The sequence below is a fragment of the Anoplophora glabripennis genome, unplaced genomic scaffold, assembly GCF_000390285.2.
Source record: "Anoplophora glabripennis isolate ALB-LARVAE unplaced genomic scaffold, Agla_2.0 scaffold167, whole genome shotgun sequence".
NCBI classification, from domain to species: Eukaryota; Metazoa; Arthropoda; class Insecta; order Coleoptera; family Cerambycidae; genus Anoplophora; species Anoplophora glabripennis.
In genome coordinates, this window is record NW_019416283.1 from 417,667 (window position 1) to 444,453 (window position 26,787).

Sequence of the window (26,787 nt, forward strand, 5' to 3'; positions counted from 1 at the left end):
AATTTGTATGTGTGGAGTGATGAGAATCCTAAAAAAACATGATAATAATGACATTACCTGATAGCCACAGCAATCAACATCTTGTTTTCATCGCCCACTGAACTCAAAGTTTTAAATCCGTAACACCGCTACGCAAACCGAAACGCACAAACCTGCAAATAATGCCATTTTTCTCAAGAATGGCTTTCTGTAGGCAATTTTCTCAAGGGACAATATTTTTATTAAAAGAAACGACCTTATCAATGTTGCTGCCAGTTTTTAAAAAATACGACCACTGTAAAAATTTTGACCGCTAAAAGGAAGAGATAACTGGAGAAAACTATCACCCGGTATGTAGATTTGAATAATGTGCCAAATTTTAAAGCGATCGGTAAAAGGGTTATGAAGTTATTAATTAAATTAGTTTTATTTTTGACAATTTTGAAGGCCTGTAACTCAAAAACCAAAAAGTTTTTATTTATTTTGTTTTTTTGTAAATCGTATTTATTTATCGTCGTGAATATGCAATCAAACCACAGAGCACCTAGAGTGTACGTTTCCTATCCCAAAGCATGGGAACCGATGAAGCCAAATTGCGGGGGAAGTGGAGTGTGTGAGGTAATCTGACCGCGCATACTTTGATCAGGTCCGGATTAAACAGTGTTTTTACATTTATGACAAATATTCATTTTTCAAGTTTGGAATTCAGAAAATAATATATTTTAATGTTTTGTTTAAATAAACCTACAAAATAAATTTAAATATATTTATTGTCCTCTAAGTAAATGTTAGTTTATTTAATATTTGTCTTTTAGTAGATTTCACTGATTTAAATATTTTAACTTATTATACTTTTCATGTACAGTCCTCTTATCCAAATTTTTTAAATAAATTCACATTAAAAAAGTTTTTTAGTACATAATACACAATTTTATTTTTCTGTAGCTTGGGTGTATTGTTTTTATAGGAGTTATTAAAAAAATATAATATTATTTCTATTTCTTAAATTGTCGTTTTTCTTTTTTAAACGACAGTTTGCTTATCACTCTTGGCAAGTTTAAAATTGGCACTGCATTTTTGGATAAATTTCTCGCGCCGTTTTTATTAATAAAAATAAACTTCTCTTGAAAATGTAAAAAACATTTAACAGACGATTTTGAAGGCGCCCAATCTTTTTTTAATGGCTTTGACCCTTTCCAATTTCATTTCCACCCTCTTTAGAAAACTTGAGAATAAAAACAAGAAAATGGGTACCTAATACAATTTTATTCAGTAACTAATTACCTGTAATTTAACATTAATGTATGTTTATTATTGAAATTATAGGTTGAGGGTTCAATATTTACAATTATTTTTAATAGCCATCATGAAAATAAACACCAATTGTGACAAAAAACTAATTGTAAATAGTAGGTTTATANATAATTTAAATATATTTATTGTCCTCTAAGTAATGTTAGTTTATTTAATATTTGTCTTTTAGTAGATTTCACTGATTTAAATATTTTAACTTCATATACTTTTCACGTACAGTCCTTCTTATCCATATTTTTTAAAATAAATTCACATTAAAAAAGCTTTTTATTACATGATACACAATTTTATTTTTCTGTAGCTTGGATGTACTGTTTTTATAGGAGTTATTAAAAAAATATAATATTATTTCTATTTCTTAAATTGTCGTTTTTCTTTTTTAAACGACAGTTTGCTTATCACTCTTGGCAAGTTTAAAATTGGCACTGCATTTTTGGATAAATTTCTCGCGCCGTTTTTATTAATAAAAATAAACTTCTCTTGAAAATGTAAAAAACATTTAACAGACGATTTTGAAGGCGCCCAATCTTTTTTTAATGGCTTTGACCCTTTCCAATTTCATTTCCACCCTCTTTAGAAAACTTGAGAATAAAAACAAGAAAATGGGTACCTAATACAATTTTATTCAGTAACTAATTACCTGTAATTTAACATTAATGTATGTTTATTATTGAAATTATAGGTTGAGGGTTCAATATTTACAATTATTTTTAATAGCCATCATGAAAATAAACACCAATTGTGACAAAAACTAATTGTTGTTGGTTGATAATATGAGCCTGTATATTTACATCAGTTAATAACGTGGCACTAAAAAACATGAAGCCAACACTGGAAATAAATGCATGTGAGATGGAGAATGCTGCCCGAAGCCGACGAAATGGCATAAAATATTTTGTTATTACATACTTACCTAAAGAATGAAATTTGAGCACTATTGTGATCAGATCTGCTATTACAAGCGTCTTATAGCGCTTTATTAAAAATTAAAAAACAAGGCTTTAGAATAACGCCAGTCCCAAAAACTCTCCAGCATCTTGTAGGGGGATGTTTAAACTTTAATTTAGGTAGGTACCTGGCAACATCAAAAATAACAATTTTTAACCCGGAAATCGGTCGTTGAAAATCGCCATTTTCGCATTTTTAGTAACCTAAATTGTTTATAACTTTAAAACTATAAATTTTAGAGGCATAGTGCATAGGAACTTTTTTGTTTATAATGTGTCAAAAATTTTTACAATTTGTTTTAAAAAAGTTTGATTAAACAAATGGGCACCAGATTTCCGGCCGGTATTAAGGAACATCTCACGAATCTGAATATGCAAAAAAATCGAGTCGGAAAATTTCTCCCACGACTGCGAGGTTTTCGCCTTGTCTAGGAAGGCCCGCAACTGAGGACCTCCATGTTCAGGAAGTCAAAGAGCTGGTGCGTGCAAGTCGCCGATTGACCGTCAGAGAAATTGCAGAAGAAGTTAGCATCTCTAAGTTGGCAGTTCCAACAATGGCCAATAAAAGCTACTTGGTCAAGTGTAAATTTACAGTAAGCTGGAATTATTTTTTTTCAGAATCAGATAATCGATTATGTATTTGATTTAACAGTTGCTAAAAAATAAAGAATAAGTTTCCTCAAACTACGTCAATTCATTGGTGGAAGTGTTATATATTAAGAAATCAACATAGAAGAAAATGCAATAAATTGTGAAAATTTCAAGTTTAAGGTACTATTTTTAAGCGGATTGGCAAAAACAGTTCTACAGGAACTCCTGGCCCATTCAGTTGGCGCTGATCCTTTCAAAAAAAAGTTTTATAGCGCAAACGTGACATAAACGAAATAAATTTCAGAAATAACCATAAATTTTAGGAGAAAAGATACTTTAATTTATAAATATCAAATACAGGTTTGATATTTTTTTATTCCTAAGTGTTATACGTGTAATAATAAATTTAAATATATAAGCAATTTGTAGTTTTTGGCTGCTCTAATGCTATAGTTTTAGAATTTAGTAACACGCAAAATAATTGCGAAAATGGGAAAGTGTTTTTTACTGATATAAATTATTACTAAAAAATTTATTACATAATTACAAAATTAACGAATGTAAGACAATTTTAATACTTTTATGTGGGTTATATTCTACAATTAACAATTAATTATTTTGCTTAGTTGATTAAATTTATGAAAAGAAATCTAAAAAAGATAAAATCGAGGATAAGATATAATTATATACGCAGACAATGGAATTAGTTTTATACGGAGAAAGCTTAGTTAAAACCAATTTTTTAACAAAATGAAATTATAAATTTTGGGAAAGTTCTGTACATTTGAAAGTACGAGAGGCGGATACCCAAATTTTTAGATATTAAAACAATTATAATTTCTTTCATTTTGCTATGAAAAAATTAAATTTTGCTATATTACTTTTCCAAAAACTTTCCATATAATCGAATTAATGATGAATGAAGCAGAAAAGTTTAATTTTAATGTTGCTCTCAGAACGATATTACAAAAATATTTTGTTTCTGGTTTCCGTTTTCTACTTTTACTTTTATGTAGATATCACTTATTTTCTAGACGTTTTGTCATTAAAAATTTAAAATCTTGAATTGAGTACGTTAATATCAGATCTTCGTTTGTCAAGAAATGTAGCTCTAGATACGTCAAAGTACATATTTATCGCAAATATGTACAAGTGCTTACATAGTAACAAAAAAGATCGCTGTCGATTTTTCTCCCATAATAATTACTAAAATTTTGTTTTTTTTTCATTATGATAAATAAAAACTATAATAGGAACATTTTTTCTTCGGTTGATTATTTGATTTGTATGTATTATTTGAAAATTTTGATAACTTGAAACTTAACATTTTGTGGGTTTCACAAAATTCGTCAAAATAACTTTTTTAGTTTATAAATCAGTAATTAATAATATCCACAATTTCCAGTCGTAATTTTATGCGTTTAATTTACACATACATATCATTTTATAGCCATGTTGTTTATATCTGGATAAATCTATTGATATTGAAGGAATTGTTCATAAAAATATGAAAATCTGGCAACACTGAATGAACCAGGGCGGATCAGTTTTGAGGTGGATGTGAGAGGGGGCAAGCAATTTTTTTCTGGATTACCTTCAGTACAACTCACATAATAAAAGTGTAGATCTCTAGATCTGGGCGAGGTCCGGAACATTTTTAAAATTGCAAAAGTTTTTAAAACATTTAAAAAAAATACCTATTTTGTCTGAGTTTTTTACTTATATCTTGGAACCTATGCATTTTGGAAGAATAAAAAAGTTTTAGAATTGAATTTTGCATAATAAGTTAAAAATATTTAAACTTATTACCAATGTTGCAAATTAGCAATAATTGATGAAAAAAAACAAAATAATCAAGTTTCTTGGATAATTTTTTTTAAATATTTTAATAGCTCCGAGGGCATTCTAATTTTGGTAAGAAAAAACTTTAGAGTAATAAAACAACACACCAAATTTCATTAAAATCGGTTCGATAGTTTTTGGAAAATAATTGTTTGAAAAAAATTTTTTTAAATTTCAAAATGTTGCCCAGCCTCAAATAAAGCATCTAGATACTTCAAAATTTTTTCACATAGAAAAGACCGCTCAACCTTGTAAATGATATTTGAAACATTGAAATCGGTTGATTAGGACGGCCACAGTAAATTTTTTAAGTTAACACACTTTTTTTTATTTTTAAACAATTAGATTACATTTATCAATTTGCAATTTAGTTTTTTTATGATGTTGACTCGCATATGTTGCCACTGCAATAAACTAAAAATATTCTAAAAATTACTAGCTTGTCGCTGAATTTAAACGTTTAGCTTAATAACATCCCAACGTATATTTTAATTTTTTTTAACTGAGGTCGAAATGAAAAATCGTCTCTTTCTGTTTCAGTAACCAACTGTGCAAAATAAGCACCTGACCAGCCAAACATTATCCCAGGATAAAAATTAGCGGACTTTTTATTTGGACATCCGCTTCACGGTTTCCAAGGTCTAATGTGAACGATAATTAAACTCAATTTGGTAAACAATCATTAGCTGTTAAGTTTCTTGTAAATTTTCGGGGAAAACCCTCAAAGTTGAACGACAAATTGAATTGTTTATCAATATCCATGAGGTCAAATCCGTCCTGTGCCAGTATACAAGGTGAAAACGATTTGCTTACATTTTATTGTTCTGCGGTTTGGTTTTACCATTAAGCGGACAACTACCGCAACCGATAATCGGGCCGGCTGTTTAAGATTTTCCAAATTCCGATACATAAAAATTCCTCAAAACTAAACGTTTGGTGTGGTGCGAGGTATTTAGGCGAACTGTTAAAAAAAAACTATTCACGTTTAAATAAGTAGGTGCTTTGGAACTTGCTCATGTACAAATCTTGTGAGAACACTGAAAATTCCTGTTAACACTGCTTTTTTTAAATTTCGTGAGAAACGTATAATAAATACAAAAGTAGTAGAATTAAAAAAATACTTTTAACGCAACATACGTAAAATGTCAATGAGTTTAGCTATAATCTCTTTATGTACGGGCTGTCCCGAAGTGAATCGTACTTTAAGGGTAATTTCTTTAGGTGAATAAACCGATTTATACAGAGCAAGTCGCTAATTTGGAATAAATTTAAATATCAAACATTAAACTGTTAAAGAAGCTCAGTATTAAGTTACACACTTTTTTTATAAAAAAATATATATGCAGTGTATCCAACACGAACACGACGTTATTGATAGTTTTTAGCGAGGGGCGATCCGCTGATGTAATCTTCGTACGTTTGCCCTGGAATCTTTATGTAATCTACGTAATCTTATCTGTAATCTATGTAATCTGTCTGTAATCTACGTAATCTTATCTGTAATCCTCGCTGTAATCTATGTAATCAGCTAATGAATTTCGTCGATGTAGTCGTTATACAACGCCCCCCCCCCTACCTCATTTTCCAAAGAATGCCACAGAAACCTCGACAGAAACCTATATGGTGCGATTGGTGTGTTCCGAAGGGCAATCCGCCAAGGAAAAAACAGACGAAGATTACAAAATTTCTGAAATCTCTTGTAATGTATCTGCAGATTTCAATATCAATTCAAAAAATATTACAAATTTCATATAAATAATCAAGATTACAACACATTTCAGGAGATTTCAGAGTTATTTTAGTAGATTTCAATGATTACTTAAGATTTCAATAGGATTATTAGAAATTAAAAGAATATTTCAAAATTTCTTAATAAGGTTTCAAGGAATACGGGAAGATTACAATAAGTTTTGAATGTCCATTTGAACAAAAATAATTGAATTAACTTCAAATGTCATTCATTTCATTCATTAACAGTAGTACTTTGATTAAGAATTTCCAGTATCAGGCATTTTTTGGGCAAAAATTGTAACATTCTGATTAAGTTTTTTGTTCGAATGAACGTTAAAAACATTTTGTCATGACAAAAATGATAATGCTATTTTGAAAGTAGGTAAGTATTTTCCCAAAAACTAATAAATAAAAAATATATTAAGCTTTTATTAATACTTGCATTTAATACTTTACTTGTATACAGTGTGTTTAAAAAAGACGCGGCAATATTTAAGGGAGTGATTGCTCAGGTCAGTTTATAAAAAAAGTCCTATAAACATAGGTCCGCAAACGCTTCGTTACCGATCTACAGAATGTGAAATTTCATTAAAAAACAGTAAAAATTAAATTTCTCTAAAACGCAGCCCCTTATTATTACCTACTACAAACAACAGTATGTACCACATTTCAAAAATCAATCAAATTTGATAATTTGAATTTCTTTGTTCAATAATTTAAATTTCTCAATTAAAACAACATTGGGTTTAGGTGCGCAATAAAATGTTTTTTATTTTTTTACTCAATAACGGTGTGACGTACGGTGCGTATAATCTGAGGAAAGCTTTCTTCTTCATAATTGAACAAGGAATTAAAAAATTATATTTTTAGAAAAACCAGCGGGGTCCTATTTTTTTCATTAAAAATAGCTAGTCACTGGTAAGACTAAAAAATCGTTTTGTATTGCAAAGTACGCGTCTGCCATAGCTATTGACAGGCCTAAAATTTCATTATAATATCAAGAGGTTTTGGAGAAATTTAATTTTTACTGTTTTTTTAATGAAATTTCAACATTCTGTAGATCGGTAACGAAGCGTTTGCGGACGTATGTTTATAGGAACTTTTTTTTTAAAAATGATCTGGGCAATCGCCCCCTTAAATATTGCCGCGTCTTTTTTAAATACACTGTATACAGGTAAAGTATTAAATACAAGTGTTAATAAAAGCTTAAAATATTTCTTATTATTTATTTTTTGGGAAAATGTTTATTTTATGTTACTTCTATTTTTTTATTTTTATTAGTTTATTGGATTATTATATTTTTATCTTTCAATAAAAATATATACTTACCTACTTTCAAAATGGCGTTATCATTTTTGTCATGACAAAAAGTTTTTAACGTTCATTCGAACAAAAACTTAATCAGAATGTTACAATTTTTGCGTAAAAATGATACTGGAAATTCTTAATCAAAGCACTACTGTTAATGAATGAAATGAATGACAGTTGAAGTTAATTCAATTATTTTTGTTCAAATGGACATTCAAAACTTATTGTAATCTTCCCGTATTCCTTGAAATATTATTAAGAAATTTTGAAATCTTCTTTTAATTTCGAATAATCCTATTGAAATCTTAAATAATCATTGAAATCTACTAAAATAACTCTGAAATCTCCTGAAATGTTTTGTAATCGGTTGAAAGATATTGTAATCTTGATTATTTATATGAAATTTGTAATTTTTTTTTAATCGATATTGAAATCTGCAGATACATTACAAGAGATTTCAGAAATTTTGTAATCTTCGTACGTTTTTTCCTTAGCGGATCGCCCCTCGGTTTTTAGGTTTATTTTGAAAGGCGTATAAAGTTATAAATCACCAATAAATTTCAAATGTTTATTTTTAATTGTTGCTAAGATACAAGTTAGAGATATCGTTTTACCATTCTTGTGTCTTGTTTTAATGTGCGTTATATTATCAATTAATTTGGTTTCAGTTTAACAATAAAAACATGTACAAAATACGTGCAACAAGATTAGCACTACGGTTTTGAAACCAAATTAACTGAATAACGCACATTTTTTACTTACAATAATGGTAAAACAATCTTTAAATTGCTGTATCTTGGGAACGACTAGTGTCGTATTTTCAAAATTCACCCCACTTTCTATGTCAGACGAAAAAACCGTCTTAAACCAAAACTACCGTAGCTAGGGTCAAGGACGACGTCCCAAGGACCTACAGTCCAAGCACGGCGGGAAAATTGAAATTTTCACCTATCTTTCCAAAATTTTCCAACTTATTAAATTATTTGAGTACAAAATTGTATCCTTAAAAAGACACGAGCCTTCAAAGAAAATGTTTTTACTTAATTTTTAACTTGTCAATTTCTTTTTTTTTTTTTTTTGGTAGAGGTTTAGAGGAAAGTAGTCGATTCCTGTAACCTTTATCATGCAACAAATATTTTTTTTATCAGTAATCAGTGAGATTTCATAAAACATCTCCATTTTCTAAAAATCTCATCTACCAGCAGAAATATGTGGAAAAATAACCGATATTGTTTTAGGTGTTCATAACGAGCTCTATGTTTAAATAAAAAATGAGCTGTATTCATATTCGGCTAAACAAAAACTCCTCTACATCAAATCATCAAGAGGTATAGTCTTTCCGAAGTCAGTTGAACATGTATAAAAACGCCTAGCAATAAAATTTAAGTTTCATAGGCATCCCTAAAAAAGTTTTCTGCTAAAGGTAAAAAATTATAATAATTTATATATAATGTGTAGAAAATTTCTATTATATGTTCATTTGACCAACAACATATTTTAATTATTTATGTCCTCAAACAATTTTATTATATTGATGGTAAATTTCGTTTTATTCCGGTTTAAAAGGTCTCCAAAATGTCATGTTGTAATAATATTAGTAAACAATTTCTCTTATTTCTCCCTTTCGAAATTGTAATATGAATAACTAGTAGAAGGTGCCTATAATAAATTAAAATTACCTGAATCACAGCAAATTCCGCATTGCTGCACTGCACTGCTGGACAATTTGTCAACCACTTGTCAAAAGCTGAGATTTATTGCCCAGTAGCCCAGTTCGACTGTGTGTGTACAACATTTGGCTAAATGGAAACAAGTTTTTCAAGTATTTCAATGCCGAGTTGCTGCGTCAGTGATCGAACCTGGCACATACTGCTAACCTCTTGGTTCTTCAATTGAGATCGGAAAGACTATACTATCTTTAAAAGTGAGATGTCTTAAAATTAATATATATTTTTTTCAAACTTTTTTAAATAAACAAAATTATACTAAGCGATGTTTTTTTAAAAAAAAAAGAAAGAACTTTACTCATGTCTGATATAATCGATGATCCAAACTCAGTGATGCAAATTGCAAATACCAAAATGCTTCAAAACAAAACAAAAAATACGAATCCTATCGGGATTCGTTGGCACGCCAACAATATAATTAGGAAATATTTGATCGAGATCTGCCCATCCATTATTTGCTGTAGTTTTTGAAAAGCTTCTCGCTTGGCTATTTTCCAAATATAATCAAGGAAACGGGACCAATGTAGAATAAATACTGCCTCTGAGACTATACCCGTAGAGAAAATAACAACCTTATCGGTAGAAGAGGCGCGCATAGTATGATAAATTATTTTAAAAAGCTTTCTGTCCGAATTTTCTATTAAACTTTTGCTCTACCTTCGTAAAAAAAACTGTGATATTAATCTATGAATACGATTAAGTATTTTATACAAGCTATGTAGACATTAAGCGTATTAGGATCGTTGGTAATCCGAGCATAAAAAATGTTGCAAGTTTGCCTTATATGCATGTGTTCAACTACAAACGGTTTGGAAGTTATGGATATTATTTTGCGAAGAGGAAACATTGAATTACTCACTTTCATAATTACTCAAGTATTACTCAACTAGAAAGAAACTACCTACCAATGTTGGAATTTTTAGTTCCTCAGCCAAAAATTCAGCCGCATCTTTTGGAAGCCCTGAAATAAACTGAAGTCTTATGAGAATGCAAATTTTTTTGGTCTTTCCACTTAGAATGCGCAACAATTGACGAACAGTTTCCACAGCAACTTGTATAAATAGGAAACCGATATCTAAGGAATCGTACGACAGCTTGTAGAAATCGATTAGGTACTTGTAATACACATAATTTATAATAATTCTCCTTCAAACTGCTGTTGTTGACTAACTTATCCTCCATATGCGTGATAGCGGCAACACCGCGGTCTCGATGTAGTGTATTATTTGAAATTCGCAGGTGTCCAAACAAACAGAGTGATCGAACGGGAGCGAGCAAACGGCGAGCCGAGCGCGCCAGCCAAGTGCAACGTTGCCAAATCTAAAGGCCTTCTACTTTAGTCACTAGTGAATCTACAGAAAGTTTCGTTAGACTTTAGACGGACCTCCGTACCCGATAAACCTCCCTAAATGATACAGAAATTGTTAAATGAGCAAATATGTGCGGAATTGTATTCCGATCACGAATTCGTTTTTAAATTTAGTAAATTCCGAATAGTTTCGAATATATACAAGTGAAATACGACTAAAAATAGAAATACCATAAAATCACATGGCCATTTGACTTTTTTTTATTAAAATTATAATTATATTTAATGCCTTAGTTATTTATTTATGAAAAACCCATAAATTCTACATCGTTATAAAGAAATTCCATTTTCTTTCAATGAGTCTGTTTCCTACGAAAATCTTCAAAACTATTTGGGATTTACAAAATTTAAAACCGAATCCGTGATTGGCATAAAATTCTGCACATTTTTCCTCATTTAACAATTTCTGTATCTCCTAAAATAAGAAAGATACCTGTATTGGATAATTAAAAAGCTTTAACCCTGTACAGACGCTGTCTTCAGATCAGTCCATTTTTTTCGTGTGCCTGTGTAAATGGACATGAGTTCATAAGGCGAAGTTGTCATATTTTCCATTGCTGAACCATGCTGAACTACCAGAGACCACTAGATATATATTTTTTATTTAATTTCTCCCGATACAACGTTCATGTCTTGTCGATTCTGCTCCCCCAACCCCATTAGCATTCCCCTTGCGTGCAACTCGGCGAACCGGCAACGTCGCAGATTAGCCGAGCCAAGGCCGCCTCGAAATACGACGCTACCAGACGTCGTCGGCGTCGCGGGACCCGTGTCGGAGCGTCACCCCGCGGCCCGCTCGCCGCGGCGCACCGTCTGTCTCATTTTCAGTTCGTATTTGTCAACGCCGACTAGCTCAAATTAACTCTGCGTACGACACTCATCTAGACGGGGAGAAAAAAACGGACAGAAGTCGAGGTGGCTGTGCCAGCCCCCATCTTTCCCTCTCCACAAGTGACAGACGGCGCAGAAAAAATTCGAAATATGCGACGGGGTGGCGAGGGGCTGATAACATTTTATGAGAATTTTATTAAGTACAAAAAAAATCTTTGATAAGAAAAATATTCTTCATGTTGTTCATTTTTGCATAAATCTCTCAAGACATTGATTCGAAAACATTAATCTATCATTTATTGCTTGAGACTTATGTCGGACACTACTGTCATACACAGGGTGCGTCAATTTTGACACTTTTTGGGGCTTGTATAACATATTTACTTGGGACATTTACTCTTGAACTGAATCAGTAATAGGTATATATTATTTTGGGCTATATTAGTAAGATTCATTTCCATAAAGACATTTATTGCTTGACATTTAGTCGAACAATACTGCCAGGTAAAAACTGACAGCAAACTATAAAATAAACCACTCAAAAAAGTTCACTTTATTAATATATTTAAAAAAATGCGAATTTTGTCTTGAAAAACTTGAATCTGATGTTTATTGCTTGCTATACGAGATGCTTAAATGCATACATTTATTTTAAACAATAGTGCAGTGCTCTGTAGAATGTTAATATATTTTTTTTTTGTGAAAAATAAGAATAAAAAATTCAAATTTAAAAATATGTATGCCTGATTTTTTTAGTAGAAAACTTGTTGAGAACCGCTAACTTCACTACAGAATTTACGCATAACGTAGATCAGCAATGCGGTGTTGCCAGTGTTACACATAACTTTTAAACTCAAACTTTTTATGTGGAAAAGAAAGAAGTAAATAAATATCTTTTTAGGCGATACGTCAAAGAAACCATGAAATATCTTCGTGAAAATGTATATTGTCTCATCCTGCCATTCGTATCTTCAAGAATAAACTCTTCCAATGTACTTAAATATTGAGCTACAACATTTTACTGATATTTGTAACAAATGTAGACCAGTTAGTCTAACCCTTGTTACAGTATTACACTCACTTGGGGAATCTTTCTTTTATCACTGTACCAATCCACGTATAAAATTTTCCCCGAACATTCACTTTTACTGCACAGAAAATACGCTTTTAACATACACTTTTAAACCGCTTAATTTGACATTTAAATATAACATAGTTCGTTAAAAATGTCGATTATTTATTAAATATTCAAATTTCGAAGTATATCATTTAATAGTAACCTCAATACAGGAAAATGCTACGTGTGGTAGGAAAATTACTGTTCAATTTTATAGACCCTAAATACAATAGGAAATTTTGGGAGTAATAATGGCTCAAAAAAAAAAAATTTGTATTGTCAGCTGAAATGTCCGAGAAATATTGAGCAAATGTGTAAATTTGCATTTTTGTTAAACATTAATTCCAAAGGAAGTAAATTAAAAAAACATAAAATTATTGAAAGAAATGAAATGTAACATTTGTTACAATTCTTTTACATAAATTTAAAAATTAATGGATTTTGCTAATAATTAGGACGGAGTGAAATTTTGGAAGATGTAGTATAACAACGTGGTATAATTAGACTTCGAATAAAAAAACTGGTTGGAAGTAGGATCTGAAGAAGTTGCGATTTCCAAATATATAATACACGAATATTTATTTTATTTGTGTTAATCCTGTATAAACATATAAATACACGCAGGGTAAAACAGCCACAATATCTAGCAAATTACTGAAATGGAAGTTGGGAGAGTGAGCAGAAAACGGCTTTGTTGAGTCGCGTCTCCCGAACTCTATCAAGGGATCCAGTGCCGTACGGTTTTAAGAGGTTTAGAAATTGAATAATTTCTTTATGCATTATGAAGTGATGAAGGGATCAGTTCGCGTTCAAATCCAATTTGTTTTTTAAATTCCACATATGTACCTACTACAATTCATCTCTGTACCACTGTTGTTTACTTGTTTTTTGGAAGCGGTCTCTGATTTACGACCAAGCTCACCAGGTTAGCAATTGACGTAGTGTTAGCACCCTGTATACCCACTGAGATGTTTATTAGATGACGGACGAATGTTTATACAGGTGTGTGTCCAATGATGCCACTCTGATATGTGTTGCTATCATAGTTGTAAGTTGAAAGCGATGTTTATATATTATGTAGGAAAAAGGGACAAGGGACAGGCAGTCTGTAGAGGGCAGACGTTTAATATTCAATAAATATTGTTTACAGTTTTATTTATACGTTCGTTTATTAATCAACCCTAAGGCATTACAGTAGGTATAACCGACCACTTCGTACACTCGATGCACCTGGACGACTACAGCTACTACCAGAACACAGTGCATATGAAGTGATATTTCAGATTTTATATTCAATTTCATTTTTAATTTGAAATGGTTCATCTTACGCTTTCTAAAAATTATGACACGATTTTCCTCCAGTTAATATATGCACACATTAAAGATTCGCCCTGTATATGGTTACAAAAACATACACATACATACAAATATTATATTGGACACTGACACATCTGCGGAAAGGGGTTTTCTTACAGCGGATACTTTTTATCGTCTACGGTCTGTACCGTTCAATACCTGATATAAGGTATTGGCAACGAAAGTTTCTTTCGTTAACATTACCAGAATTAGAATCACCAATTTGTTGCACGAACTAGAGCATGTTCCAACTTCTACAACCTTATCGCTGCGACAAAATTGCAGTAGGTTACCTACAATGGTAAAATTGCTGTAATTTTGTTGTCGCATCCCAACTGCATAATTTGAGACAGGCAAAATATTAGGTTTCGTATTCTAAATTGTACCTAGCATTCAGTTAATAAATTTTGCCTATAAAACGTGTATCCTTCAAATTACTTGTTTTTCTTAGAAGAAAAGAAGGCTGCTTTTTGGCAAAAAGATATTTACCTTTTTTAATAATCCAAAATAATTTTAACAGTTTTTACTTTTGCGGATGGACTTCATCATAGACAAAATTCATCTATTTACAAGTATTTACGCTAATATAATTATTGGCTTCTCACATCTTATTATATTATAAATCTATATTTTTCCTTCATGTGTGAGTTGTCGGCAACATTTTTTGAATTTAGTCATGTAACAAGAATTCTAAGGAGAAACCGCAGTAGTAAAGTGTACAAGATTGATTTGAGCATTTACGTCACATACATACACCTATGAGTTATCTCCTCCCCTTTCCAACCTCTTTCTACAGGGTGTTTCAGTCATAATATCATTAATTTTAAGGAGATAGGGAAAACGCGTTTAAAAAAATTTTAAAATGCACATTTACGCTGAAACAAATAATTTCAAATCATTATTCCCTTTTGGGACCGCTGACCAACATCAGAGTGAATCTTGACCTATCGTACTGTTCGGTCACTAACGTAACTTTAATACATATTCTTAACGTTTTCACTGTTTTATAATTGAATGAGTTTTTAGTATTACATAATATGTTCAAGAAGGTAGTTATTCAGTTTGTAGTGTGTATACCTTATTGCATAACTTATTACTTTTCAGAGTTGTATGGTACCTATTTATTTAAAATGACAAATAAAATTAAAAGCACTCAATAATTCGTCCATACAGCCTCAATAAAATCCTTTGCACTCTGATTTTGAAAGCAATTGCAAAACTGGACGAGACGACGACTAGGAAATCAGCTTTTTCGCTACAACGCAACGCCCGATTGCTGTATGGAACGTCGAGTTAACGGGAGTTAAGGGGTAATTTGCTTATTTTGTAAAAGGTCTAGCATTTTTTAATTTATTTTTTATTAAGCCTTCCGAATACGTGGTTAAAATTAATGACATATGACTGAATCCTGTATTATTTGGGCAACTAAATATGAAAGTGAAAATTTTAGTATACAAATTTGTCAGGGGTTCACAACAATTTAAAATTCATTCATCTTCTATAGTCTGTTTAGAAATGAAAGAGAGTAATAAAAGCTCATTATGTATGTAAATCGTAAATAAATGTAGTACTGGTGCTTATATTCAATATTATGTATTTTCCGTATAGATGAGGTCTACTTTTAACAAAACTTTGTGCGATCGGACTGTACTAAATTGTAGCAGGTAGCTAAAATTTAATCCCCGACAATCCGTCTTTGTCTATGCCGCTTCAATTTCTCGGTCCATTTCTCTTATAAGTAAACAATATAAAAACAGCATTTCAAAACATGAGGCTACTTTAAGCATCATAACCGGGTTAAGAGGGTTTTTAGTAATTCAAATAAAATTATTCAATATTATTATCAAAATATTTATTTAAATTTAATGAATAGACTTTTATTCCACACAAAAATATATGTATTTTGAAAATTCAAATTATGGTGAGTAAATGTAGTGTTGTATAAATGTACAATAAAGAAAATAAAAAAGTAGGTATATTAAAATTCATCCTCTGAATATTCTGATGAATTATCTTCGTCTCCTAGATTGATAACGATAGGTTCCACAGTAACGTCAATTAAATTATCGAGTTCCCACATTTTCTCCTCTTCTTTTTGTACATGATGTATACATCTTTGCCAGTTATCTGCAGTTACTCGTTCCAAGGAATTTTTTAACAAAATTTTCACGTCACTTAATTTAAACGTCGTATTATTTCGCGCTACATCTCCTTTTACCTGCGCCCAGACTAATTCGATTGGGTTAAGTTCACAGTGATAAGGTGGTAACCGTAGTACCGTTATTTGGCGATTTGTTGCCATTTCATCGATAACATATTTTTTCTGATCTTTATTAAGATTGACAAGTGTCAAAAGTTCCTTTTTCACCATATTTGTTTCAAAAGAAATGTTTTTTCCGGATAACCATTGAATTATATCGGCTTTCCTCCAAGCAGTCGTAGGCGTCCGCTCGGTCTGCCGTGAATGGTAACTGGCATTATCCATGACAATTACAGACCCCGGAGGAATAAGATCCAACATCTGTGTAAAATACTCTTCGAAAACATCTGCGTTCATGTCTTCGTGATAGTCACCTGTATTTTTAGATTCAAATAAAAGTAAACCGCCATCTACAAAACCACTGGCACTACCTATATGTGTCACTATTAATCTTCGCCCTTTACCTGAAGGTGCCTTGAACCCTGTTGAAAGTCCATCCAAAAATGCTTGTCGAAAACTTTTTACATTTTTATCTTGCCATACTTTTGTTACAGTATATCCCTCGTTGACCCAAGTTTCGTCTAGATAATAAATATTCCTCCCTTCGTCACGGAATTTTCTAATTGATCTTAAGTAGGATCTTCGCCAACAAATAATTTCATCTTTATCGATAAGAACTGACTTCCTGTTCTGCTTTTCCCAGCAAAAATTCAACTCTCGTAAGACGGCCCATAATTTGCTTCTACTGATTTTTGGCAAATCGTTGTCCTCTGAAAGTTCACTTAAAATTTTGTTTAGCGTTGGTATTTCTTTTTTAAAATAAAATGAGTGTACTTTTCTGCGAATGACATTTTTGAAGAAATCATCTATAACGACTTTTGACCTCCCTGTAGATGATTTTGGGGGATTTACAGTATCTTGTTCATTTTTTGTTTCCTTTAAAAGTCTGTAGATAGTCGATTTTCCAATCCCTGTCATTTTGGAACACTTTTCCACGATGTCGTCAACACTGTTGGTAGGATTTTGGTGTTTCAATGCATTAAATACATTTAATATAATAATCTTCTCATTCTGAGACAGCGCACATCTTTTCACGCGTTTAGCAGGTACGTAATCTGATAAGCTCGACATTTTACCCAAACAATATTATATCCACTGGCACAATAGTCACTAAACACAAGTCGAATTTTACTCTACTGCACTAGCACGTCTTCGTATATTCAGCTCTAAGACTGGATTGATCTGTCACAATACACTGGCTCCTGCCCTATGATGTATCCAGTAAAATATACTAATGTACACCCATTACCTGTTAGCATTAGTGTTACCCGATAATTACCTGAAACGAAATATTAGCACGCCCATGGCCGGTTCTTATCTCGGGGTTTTATTACTCTCTTTCATTTCCAAACAGAGTATAAACAATTTTGCATAAGGCAAATACTTACAACAAAAAAAATAATAAATTAACAATATGTACTGCTATTATACGATATACAAAAACAATTTTTTTTCCGACACTATGTTCCATTATTAACACCCAGACCCCTCGAAAATGAAACGAAGAAGCTATAAAGCAAACCTCTCCTTGGATTATTCTGTAGATCTGAGGTCAAAAGAATAATAAAGACTGTCTGGGCTGTTTAAGCACGTGTCAAAAAGGGTCTCCTTTCCCCTTGTGTCCTGACTTATTGTAACTTATTATTAGATATCTCGTTCAGAACGAAAGCAGACGTGGCGGAGGTTCACTTCCTTATTGTAAGTTGTAAAATGGCCAGGTGGAATATGGTAAGCGAGAAGATCACGCAGATTGCTCGTCGACTCGTCAAACGAATTATTAGAAGTAATGAATGAGATTGTAGTTCTACTGAAAAAAGCCACTTGTACATAGGTATAAGTTGAAAGTCAAAGTACCTGCGCCTGTTATAGTCTTTCCGAAGTCAGTTGAACATGCAAAAAAAACGTCTGGTAATAAAATTTAATAAGTTCCATAGGCGTCCCTAAAAAAATTTTCTACTAAAGGTAAAAAATTATAATTTGTATATGTGTAGAAAATTTCTATTATATGTTCAATTGGCCAACAACATAATGTCCTCAAACAATTTTATTATATTGGTGGTAAATTGCGTTTTGTTCCGTTTCAAAAGATCTCTAAAATGCCATGTAATAATATTAGTAAACAAAATATCCCTCTTATTTCTCCCTTTCGCAATATGAACGATTGATAGAAGGTGCCTATAATAAATTAAAATTACCTGAATCACCAAATTCCGCATTACTACACTGCACTGCTGGGCAATTTACCAACCACTTGTCATCTGCTGTGATTTATTGCCCAGTAGCCCAATGCAACTGTGATCGTTTTCCTTTGCCCGCGCTCGCATTCTTCAACTGAGCGTATACATTTCTATCGCCTCCACGTTTAGTTCGACCAGACCTATATATGGGTATGGCCAAATAAATATGGGAACAAGTTTTTCAAATATTTCAATGCCGAGTTGCTGCGTCAGCGACCGAACCTGGTACATACTATCAATCTGTTGGTTCTTCAATTGATATCGGAAAAAACTATAACTAACTGTTTTAATGTATATTTTTGCAATTTGTATGATATTGACAGTGATAACGCTGAAGTAGTATGTCAGTATTAAAGATGGCTGCAAAGAAAATTGTGCAAGTTTAGACTACGGATCTTAAAATGGAGATATGAAGTAAAGCTGTGTGGAATTGACCACAGGACTTGGATGACTATAAAAACCATTTCAGAGTGACTGAAAAGGAATTTGAAGAACTTCTACAGAAAGTGTCATCTTTTATACGGGAAAAATACTTTATTGAGGGTCGTTCTTGCAGCAAGACTCGAATTATAAGTAGTTTTAAGATATTTAGCCACAGGATATTCGTTTCCATCCTTGAGTGCAGTATATAGGCTGCCCAAAAATAGTATTTCACAAAAATGTAACCTCAAAGACACGCACAATGGCCTTTCACTGCTACTGAACACTTATTCTGACGATTAAGCTCTGTTCAATTCATTCAAATCAGTCCGAGAATCAGTCCTATCGATCAACGAAAACTACAAATGTCTTGTACTTTTATTGAAACACAATATTATTGAGCAATAGCGTTGAACGGATGTTTATATTAATCTATTTTATTTCAAGATTCAAAGATACTGATCAATGAAGTTGACTAATGACAACCCGCCTTTAAACGTAGGATTCTGAGTGGTGTAGATATTAAAAATTCGTATGGTTACTTTTTGTCATCCTACTAAAAAACATCGTTAAGTGACAATTTTTTGTTGCCTTTTGCCTTGCGCTAATTTTTACTTCTTTGGGCTTAACATTTCAGTTTATTTAATATTAAAAACATTTTCGGTTCTCAAAAAATATGTAGGTACTTACTCCTTAATCTTTATTTACCGTAGGTAGGAATGTTTAAAACTTCTTAAATTTTCTCTTAACGGAAATTCAGCAAAATAAATATGCTTACAGAATGATTACAAAATCGAAATTGAAAACTAGTTTATATTTACAAAACACAAGTTAGCAAAAACTTGGAAGCCATTGAGTATGGTCGCAGATTTTTTTTTTATGTCTTTATTAGCAGAATACATATATATTGTGCAAAACGAGGTTTAAAATCATAAGCAGCTGGAAAAAATTTTTCAGGCATTTTTCAAAAATAATGACAGTGTCTTTTAGAACGTAAATAATTCCAATATCTATCTTTTAAGTAAATTATTAAAGTTCTAGTACAGACATCAAAAAAATAAATAAAGAACGAAGTAAAATAAAAAAGAATAGTCCATGAAAACTACTAGATTGTTGACTTAACTCTTTTTGACTACCTATAAAAAATTAATATCTACCTACCGCTTTCAGATTTTTGTCTTTTTTACACAAATATTTAGATTTTTTTCCAAAATATTGCTATTTGGTGCAAACAATGTATGTCACACAAAACCATAAAGATAAGTCATGTACTTTTTTTAGAGATGCCTGTGGTGTGGGGGACCCAATGCTGGAGTTTATTAAAAATTCTTACAGTGCTTGTTTGTTGACGAATATTTCTAGGTCTTTAAAATTTAAATAATTGTTCCCCGACGGATAGCGAGAAATTCATTTTAAAAATATGGGAGGGGGGGGGCTAACTTCACACAGCCCCCCATATACGATATTTTTAATGATTTTGTTCTAGAATGTACTTCAATAGATATATAGTGCTTTACAATTTTCAGTTTTATTTTTGCATTGTAAGATAAAAATACATACCTACTTGGTTGAGGTAGAATTTCCAAAAAAAAAAGGTTTCAACAATCTGTACAAACCCCGTCGCTCTAGCCATTACATTTGCAGAGATATGGAATTTATTTAATTTAAGCAGTTTTTGAGGATATCAAAGCAGGGAGTTCTGGTGAATTAAGAGCAGTTCTGCATTGTGCTCGAATAGTTCGATTACTTTATGCAAACTACGTCGCTCAAGCTGCTGTTGTTGCGGAAGAATTTCAAAATTGGGAGTTCTTGTAAAAATAGTAGCGTTTCAGCATTGTGCTCGAAGAGTTCTACTATTTGATGCTAACCGCGTGACTAGTGCTGTTGTAGTTGCGGAGATACCGAATTTAATTAATTTTAGGAGTTTTTATGGAACTTGGAAAGGAGAATTTTGGTGAAAATAGCAGTTCTGCATTGTGCTGGAATGGTTCTACTCTCGGTTCTACTATTTCACGCAAACTGCGACATTCGAGCTGCTGCAACTGCAGATATATCAAATTTAATTTATTTTAGGAGTTTTTATGAAACTTATATTTATTTGGTATGCAGAGAAAAAAAAATATTGAAAACATATTCTTTCTAAAATCTTAGACAAAGTTTCCCACTTGATGTTAATTTTTGGGCAACACTACAGGAATTTCAGAAAGTATTAGATATACTAAGCTATAGACAAAGTAATGCAGAATTTAATGATAATATTTCACTGAAAAATAATTCCTCTTCGTTAGGATTTTAGTAAAAAAAAAAAACAAAATGTTCTCTTAAAGTTTAGCTACATTTTCATCTTGTAGTTTGACGAAGAAAAGTTCTAAATGTAATTTTTTGTGTTCTTTCACTGGGGACTCTTTCTTTAACCAAGATCTTCGAAGTATGGACATTAGTTAAAAATAAACAATTTATCAAAAAAGTTACAGGATACTGTAAGAAATATTCTAGAATTTTTTTCAATTGAACTGCAATTCAAAAGATTTCAAAAAGGCAGATTTTCAATTTTTTCTTAATAAAATCCAAATGGATAGGAAGTGTTTTCTTAGTGGTATGTTAATAATAAAGTATTTTAATTCACTACTTTGACTGTTGAAGCTTTTTTGTATCTAATAGACCAGGCAAGTTAGACAATAAATTAGAAAATTTTTTCTGATGAACCAATCGAGTTTTCGGTATTGTCTTCGGAAAAATATCAGGAAAAAAGTGTATCTATTACACTTTGGGGCTGGATCGAAACTGCATTGCGGGTGCATAAACTGCATCTTGGAGTGCATCAATTTTATCGAATTTTCTAAAAATGGTAAAAAATGACTTAGTTGTAGAAATTTGTGTGCACGGGTTTTCGGGGTCGGAGATTCCGAATCTGGCCCTGAAAAATATGCCCGACGGCCCTGGGGTCCCCCAGGGGGCAAGAGGGGGCCTTCTGTAAAACATCGAATAGCGTTATTTTTTGAAAACTTGGTCAACCATCTTGGATACGCCGTCTTGAATTTTGCATAATTGACCCCGAAAACCCCCGTAAACAAAATTTGGCGCGACTCTGTTATTTTTTTTTGAAAATTCGTGATTTCTGACCTTAATTAACCCGGTTTTTTTTAGGTGAGAAAAAGTACCATCAATTCTGACCGCGGATTCACGTTTGACGGGGTGTTAACCATATAAATGAACATTTGAATATAGAAAAAAAATATATTTTTTTCTTAGCACTTTTTCGTGCATTTTTGCTATTTTTGACCTGTTTTTTGAGGTTAGGAAATTCCTCTGATTGTGATAGCCCCAGGGCGTCGGGCATACTTTTCAGTGTCAGAATGGAAATCCCCGACCCCAAAGACCCCCGAGTGGGGACTTAAAAGGCAATTACTCCGCTATTCGATGTTTTACAGAAGGCCTCCCGGGCATATTTTTCAGGGTCAGATTCGGAATCTCCGACCCCGAAAATCCGTGCACACAACAACAATTTCTACAACTTTTAGTCAATTTTTACCATTTATAGAAAATTCGGAAACATTGATGCACTCCAAGATGCAGTTTATGCACCCGCAATGCAGTTTCGATCCAGCCCCAAAGTGTAATAGATACTTTTTTCCTGATATTTTTCCGAAGACAATGCCGAAAACTCGATTGGTTCATCAGAAAAAAAATTCCGTATTCTGGCTGATTTTGGTCTAACTTGCCTGGACTATAATAGTTTTCAAGATCAACGCTGTGCAGTGATAATTAAAACTAGTTTAATAAGAAAAAAAATGAAAATGTGAATACTAATAGCATAAACTAATATTACAGATAGACGTCATGAAATTAGTAGGAGTAGAGAATTTACATGACATCCAGTAATAGCAGCACCTTCCATATAAAGACCAATTAATATCTCAAGCCATGAAAAGTCGCTCTGCTGATTTCAAGTTTTCCAGATTTCCGGATTTCTATACACCCTGCAACACGTCTTATCTTTCACAAGGACTATTCGGCATTCCCTCGTATACTTACGCTGTTATTTCCACCTAATTTGCCGGACTGTCTGATTGAATAATCAAGTGCAAAGAAAAAAATGCGCGCTGAGGAAAAATGGAGTAAATAACAGAGTAGAAAGTGGGTTAGTCGATTTGTTTTGAGGTCACACTGGTTTCAGGGTTGGTACGTTTCCTAGAATATCGGTTACTTCCTTCTCCTTCGTTACATTATGCTATTCACCTTTGTCGCTGCAGGCTTGGAATTAATAAAATATTTATAGATTAACATACGCCATTCTAACAGCTTTGTTGTAATATCTATTTGTTGTTAAGGAGGTATTTTTAGTAATTCCCATTATAAAGTTAATCGGTGTTAAAATAGACCTAAATAAAGGCATTTCCAGTAACAATGGGCCTGTTTCGGAAAGAATGGGACCTCATTCAAAAACAAGAGGTAGTAGCTAAGCGTCATTGTTCCCACTTTTGATAGAAATTTACCTGAATGAACAAAGCTGAACCGCCTTTCAGCTTTTTCCTAGAAGCGGAATAAAAACACTTTTAAACCTCATACAAGAACCACAGCAGGTATACCTATACGTGGATACATATTTGAAAATAAATAAGGAATTTTGTGAAATATAATTAAACAATGAACTAAAAATTGATACATGTTATTATAAATTAGTATGTCTTTCAATACTTCGTTTTTTGCCTGTTTAAAAAATATCTATTGTAATAAAAACATCGAACGGCATTTTTGATGGGTCAGTATCACAGGTTAAACGTGATTGACAGAAAGTAGCTAATATACCAGGTTGCCCAAGAAATTGCGAGCAATATCTCGGACATGAGTGCGATTTGCAAAAATAACGTCACGTATGCATAATTTATTTTATGATATTATGCCATTTGCTATTTTTATCGTTTCGAAAAAATAACCCAATTCGTAATAATTAAGTAATAATGTCAAATTAAAAGACGTTTGACACAAATAAAGTCTTGAACGTATCCTTTCTATAAATTAAAATGTTTATGTATTTAAATAGGAAAAAATAAATAGGTAATAAATAAAATAATAATAAATTTAAATAGGAAAAAGGAAAAATTGAATAAAATATACCTACTAATTATCAATATGTTTGCAAATATTAATAAAAGCAAAAAAACTATGGTAAAATTTTGATGAACATATTTCGACTAATATATTTAAACAAATTCAAGGAATGGGAATACAAGTATCACTGTTTAACCTGTACCCTGCAATCCAAACAAATTGAGCCACTCTATAGGTACGTAGTTTTTTATGCTCTAAATGTTAAATGCAATAAACTTCTCACAAGTTTATGACGAGAAAATATTTAGGCATTTGATTACACAAGACAAGAAGCAATTGCATAGGTACGTATATCTTGTGAGAAGTGAATATCCCAGCAATTTTTTAATTAAACGTCATAAAATTTGTAAAGCCATATAGAATCATCATTAAAATACTTTTCTTCTCTATATCTACGTCTAATTAATTGTTTTGTGATAGTTTACATACCTAGTACACGGAATACCACAAGGTAGTGGCATTTTTTGAATTTACAACAGTTCCCATAATCTATTTAATATTGAAATCAATTAAAAACGACTATAAAAATAAGAAAAGATGTGACAATTTGCTTACTCTCTTCATAGCAGTAAAAAACGTGTTCTAGATTTGGTTTTGCATATTATTTTCTATATCTGTTGAAGTGGCACATAGAAAAATATTTGTAAAAGCGGAAAGAATAATAATGGATTAAAATTTCCGATTTAATTTTCTTGATACGGGACTGTGAAAATAGATTTTCTGGTCGGGCGGCTGCACGTTATTTTGCTTAAATAATCAATCGGGTCTTTCTCTAAACATAACAGCAGGGAACATAAACATCGAAACGTGCAACGAGCATCATGGCAACCAACGCTACTGCGTCTTATTTTTCCCAAATCGATACATTTCCCGCGCATTTTCTTTGCCACCCGGATCAACAACTGCATCGCGAATTTTCTCATGATTCCCTGCACGCAGAAAAATAAAACATGCAATTCGTTGCATTGCAATAAATATCGTTTTTGATGCTTTGGCGAATTTTTTTTTTTTAGATAATGTGGTACTCACCGAAGGTAGGTCTGGGGGTCTCGCCGTCCACGGCCTCCTCTCCGTGCTGCAGGGAGAGGAGGTCCTTGAGCCAGACATCCAGGTCTTCCTCGGACTCCAGCACGACGCAGAAACAGTCATCCTTGGTATACAGGGCAATGACATGCTTGTATTTGGTGTCGTTGCGCCTGTTGATGTTGAAGCACGTCCTGAGCGGGATGCTGCGTTTTGGCGGCAGGCCGTTGTTGAACTTCTTTTCTGAATCGTAGTATTCGAGCCTGGCCGAGGACTCGGGCGTCTCGGCCCTCAGCACGAACCACTTCTTGCGGGAGGTTTTGAACTTTTTCAACAATCCACATCGCACCACCTCACCCCCTTGGCTGGGGTCAAAGCTTTTGACGGACATCGTTTGTCACATGTAACAGGCACTCTCACAACAATCACACTATGCAATATGCACTACTACGCCAAGGGCACCCCGTTCTTCATGCGCAATACCCAAACAACGCGCTCGCATTCCAGGTCAACGAAAGGTGTCGTTTGGAAAAGGAACGTCCGCGAATAGCCAGACGGTGAAGTGCGGCATCCCCAAACAACGCTGCCCGCTGCCGCCACACCGCTGTTGCACAACGCTTCTGTTCTCAAACAACGGTAATTATCCTTAGTAGGTACACTGTACAGAACACACGGACGTAAACAAGTGCACACGAAGCGCGCCGACTTTGAACAAACTCGTCGCAAGTACTATTCAGAGCTCACTACGTACGTACTATTCGGCGCGATTTCATCCATCTTGCTATGCTGAGGTCGCTCATGTGGTCATGTGTTGTAGACGTCTGCGGCCGTTGATGTCTGTCCGACGATATTCACTTGTACTTCTGTCTTCCTCTAGCGCGCAAGTAACTCACAATGTCGTCGCACTCGGTAGGTCCGTTCCGATGCGGCCGAGCACAACAGTTGTAAACAATCATGGCGCATGTGCCGATTCGTAGTATTCAATAACGAGACGTAGCTCGGAGGCCTTCGATTCAGGCCGGAATATGCGATGGTATTTATTGGCTTAACACTTGACTGTAAAGTGTATATTTGTGTTTTCATACTAAAAATAGATTGCGTAATAACATATTTACTATAAAAACCTAGTGAATAATCCACCTTTTATAAAAAATATAGACGCGTGATAGGAAAATTTCTAAAACTGTCCCAAAAAAATAATAATGAAAGTTACAGTTGAAGATTCTGTTTAGTCCCAAATTTATGTGCCAATAACATTAAAAATTAGGTTAGTAAGACACGAACAGAAACAGAAAACAGTCCAATTCGTTCTACAAATTACTCTGGTAATTACTAAAGTTAGACATCTTTTATTAATTACTATCTTTTTAGAGTGCGATAGGTTAAATTGTCTTCTTATTTAGAAGTTTACTAGCAAAGTAAAATTGCATTAAAGGTTATAATAAAGTCTTTTCTAACATCTTTTATTGTTACTTCGTATTTTTCTATATCCAATTAAAACCATGGTGAAAAAATAGTTTTGAAAAAAAAAATACGTGTGCATATATCGTATTTTTAACCGTTTTCGTCTGGTGCAGATATAGAATAATATTAATTGAACACTAAACTCACAGCTATCCTATG

The 26,787-nt window shown here is 32.7% G+C and overlaps 1 protein-coding gene across 6 annotated transcripts in view; it reads right to left on the reverse strand.

The window, feature by feature from the left end:
* The window catches only part of LOC108904873 (insulin receptor substrate 1), a 247,979-nt gene extending 221,990 nt beyond the window's left edge, over positions 1 to 25,989 (reverse strand). For 3 of the 6 annotated variants that reach the window (XM_018707575.2, XM_018707574.2, XM_018707573.2), the window contains exon 1: positions 25,171 to 25,989. In XM_018707575.2, the coding sequence (XP_018563091.2) occupies positions 25,171 to 25,555 (385 nt within the window). In that variant the 5' untranslated portion in view covers positions 25,556 to 25,989. The remainder of the gene's footprint in view (positions 1 to 25,170) is intronic. The other 3 variants (XM_018707577.2, XM_018707578.2, XM_018707576.2) reach the window with 1 other exon arrangement.
* Positions 25,990 to 26,787: the final 798 nt, after the last annotated feature.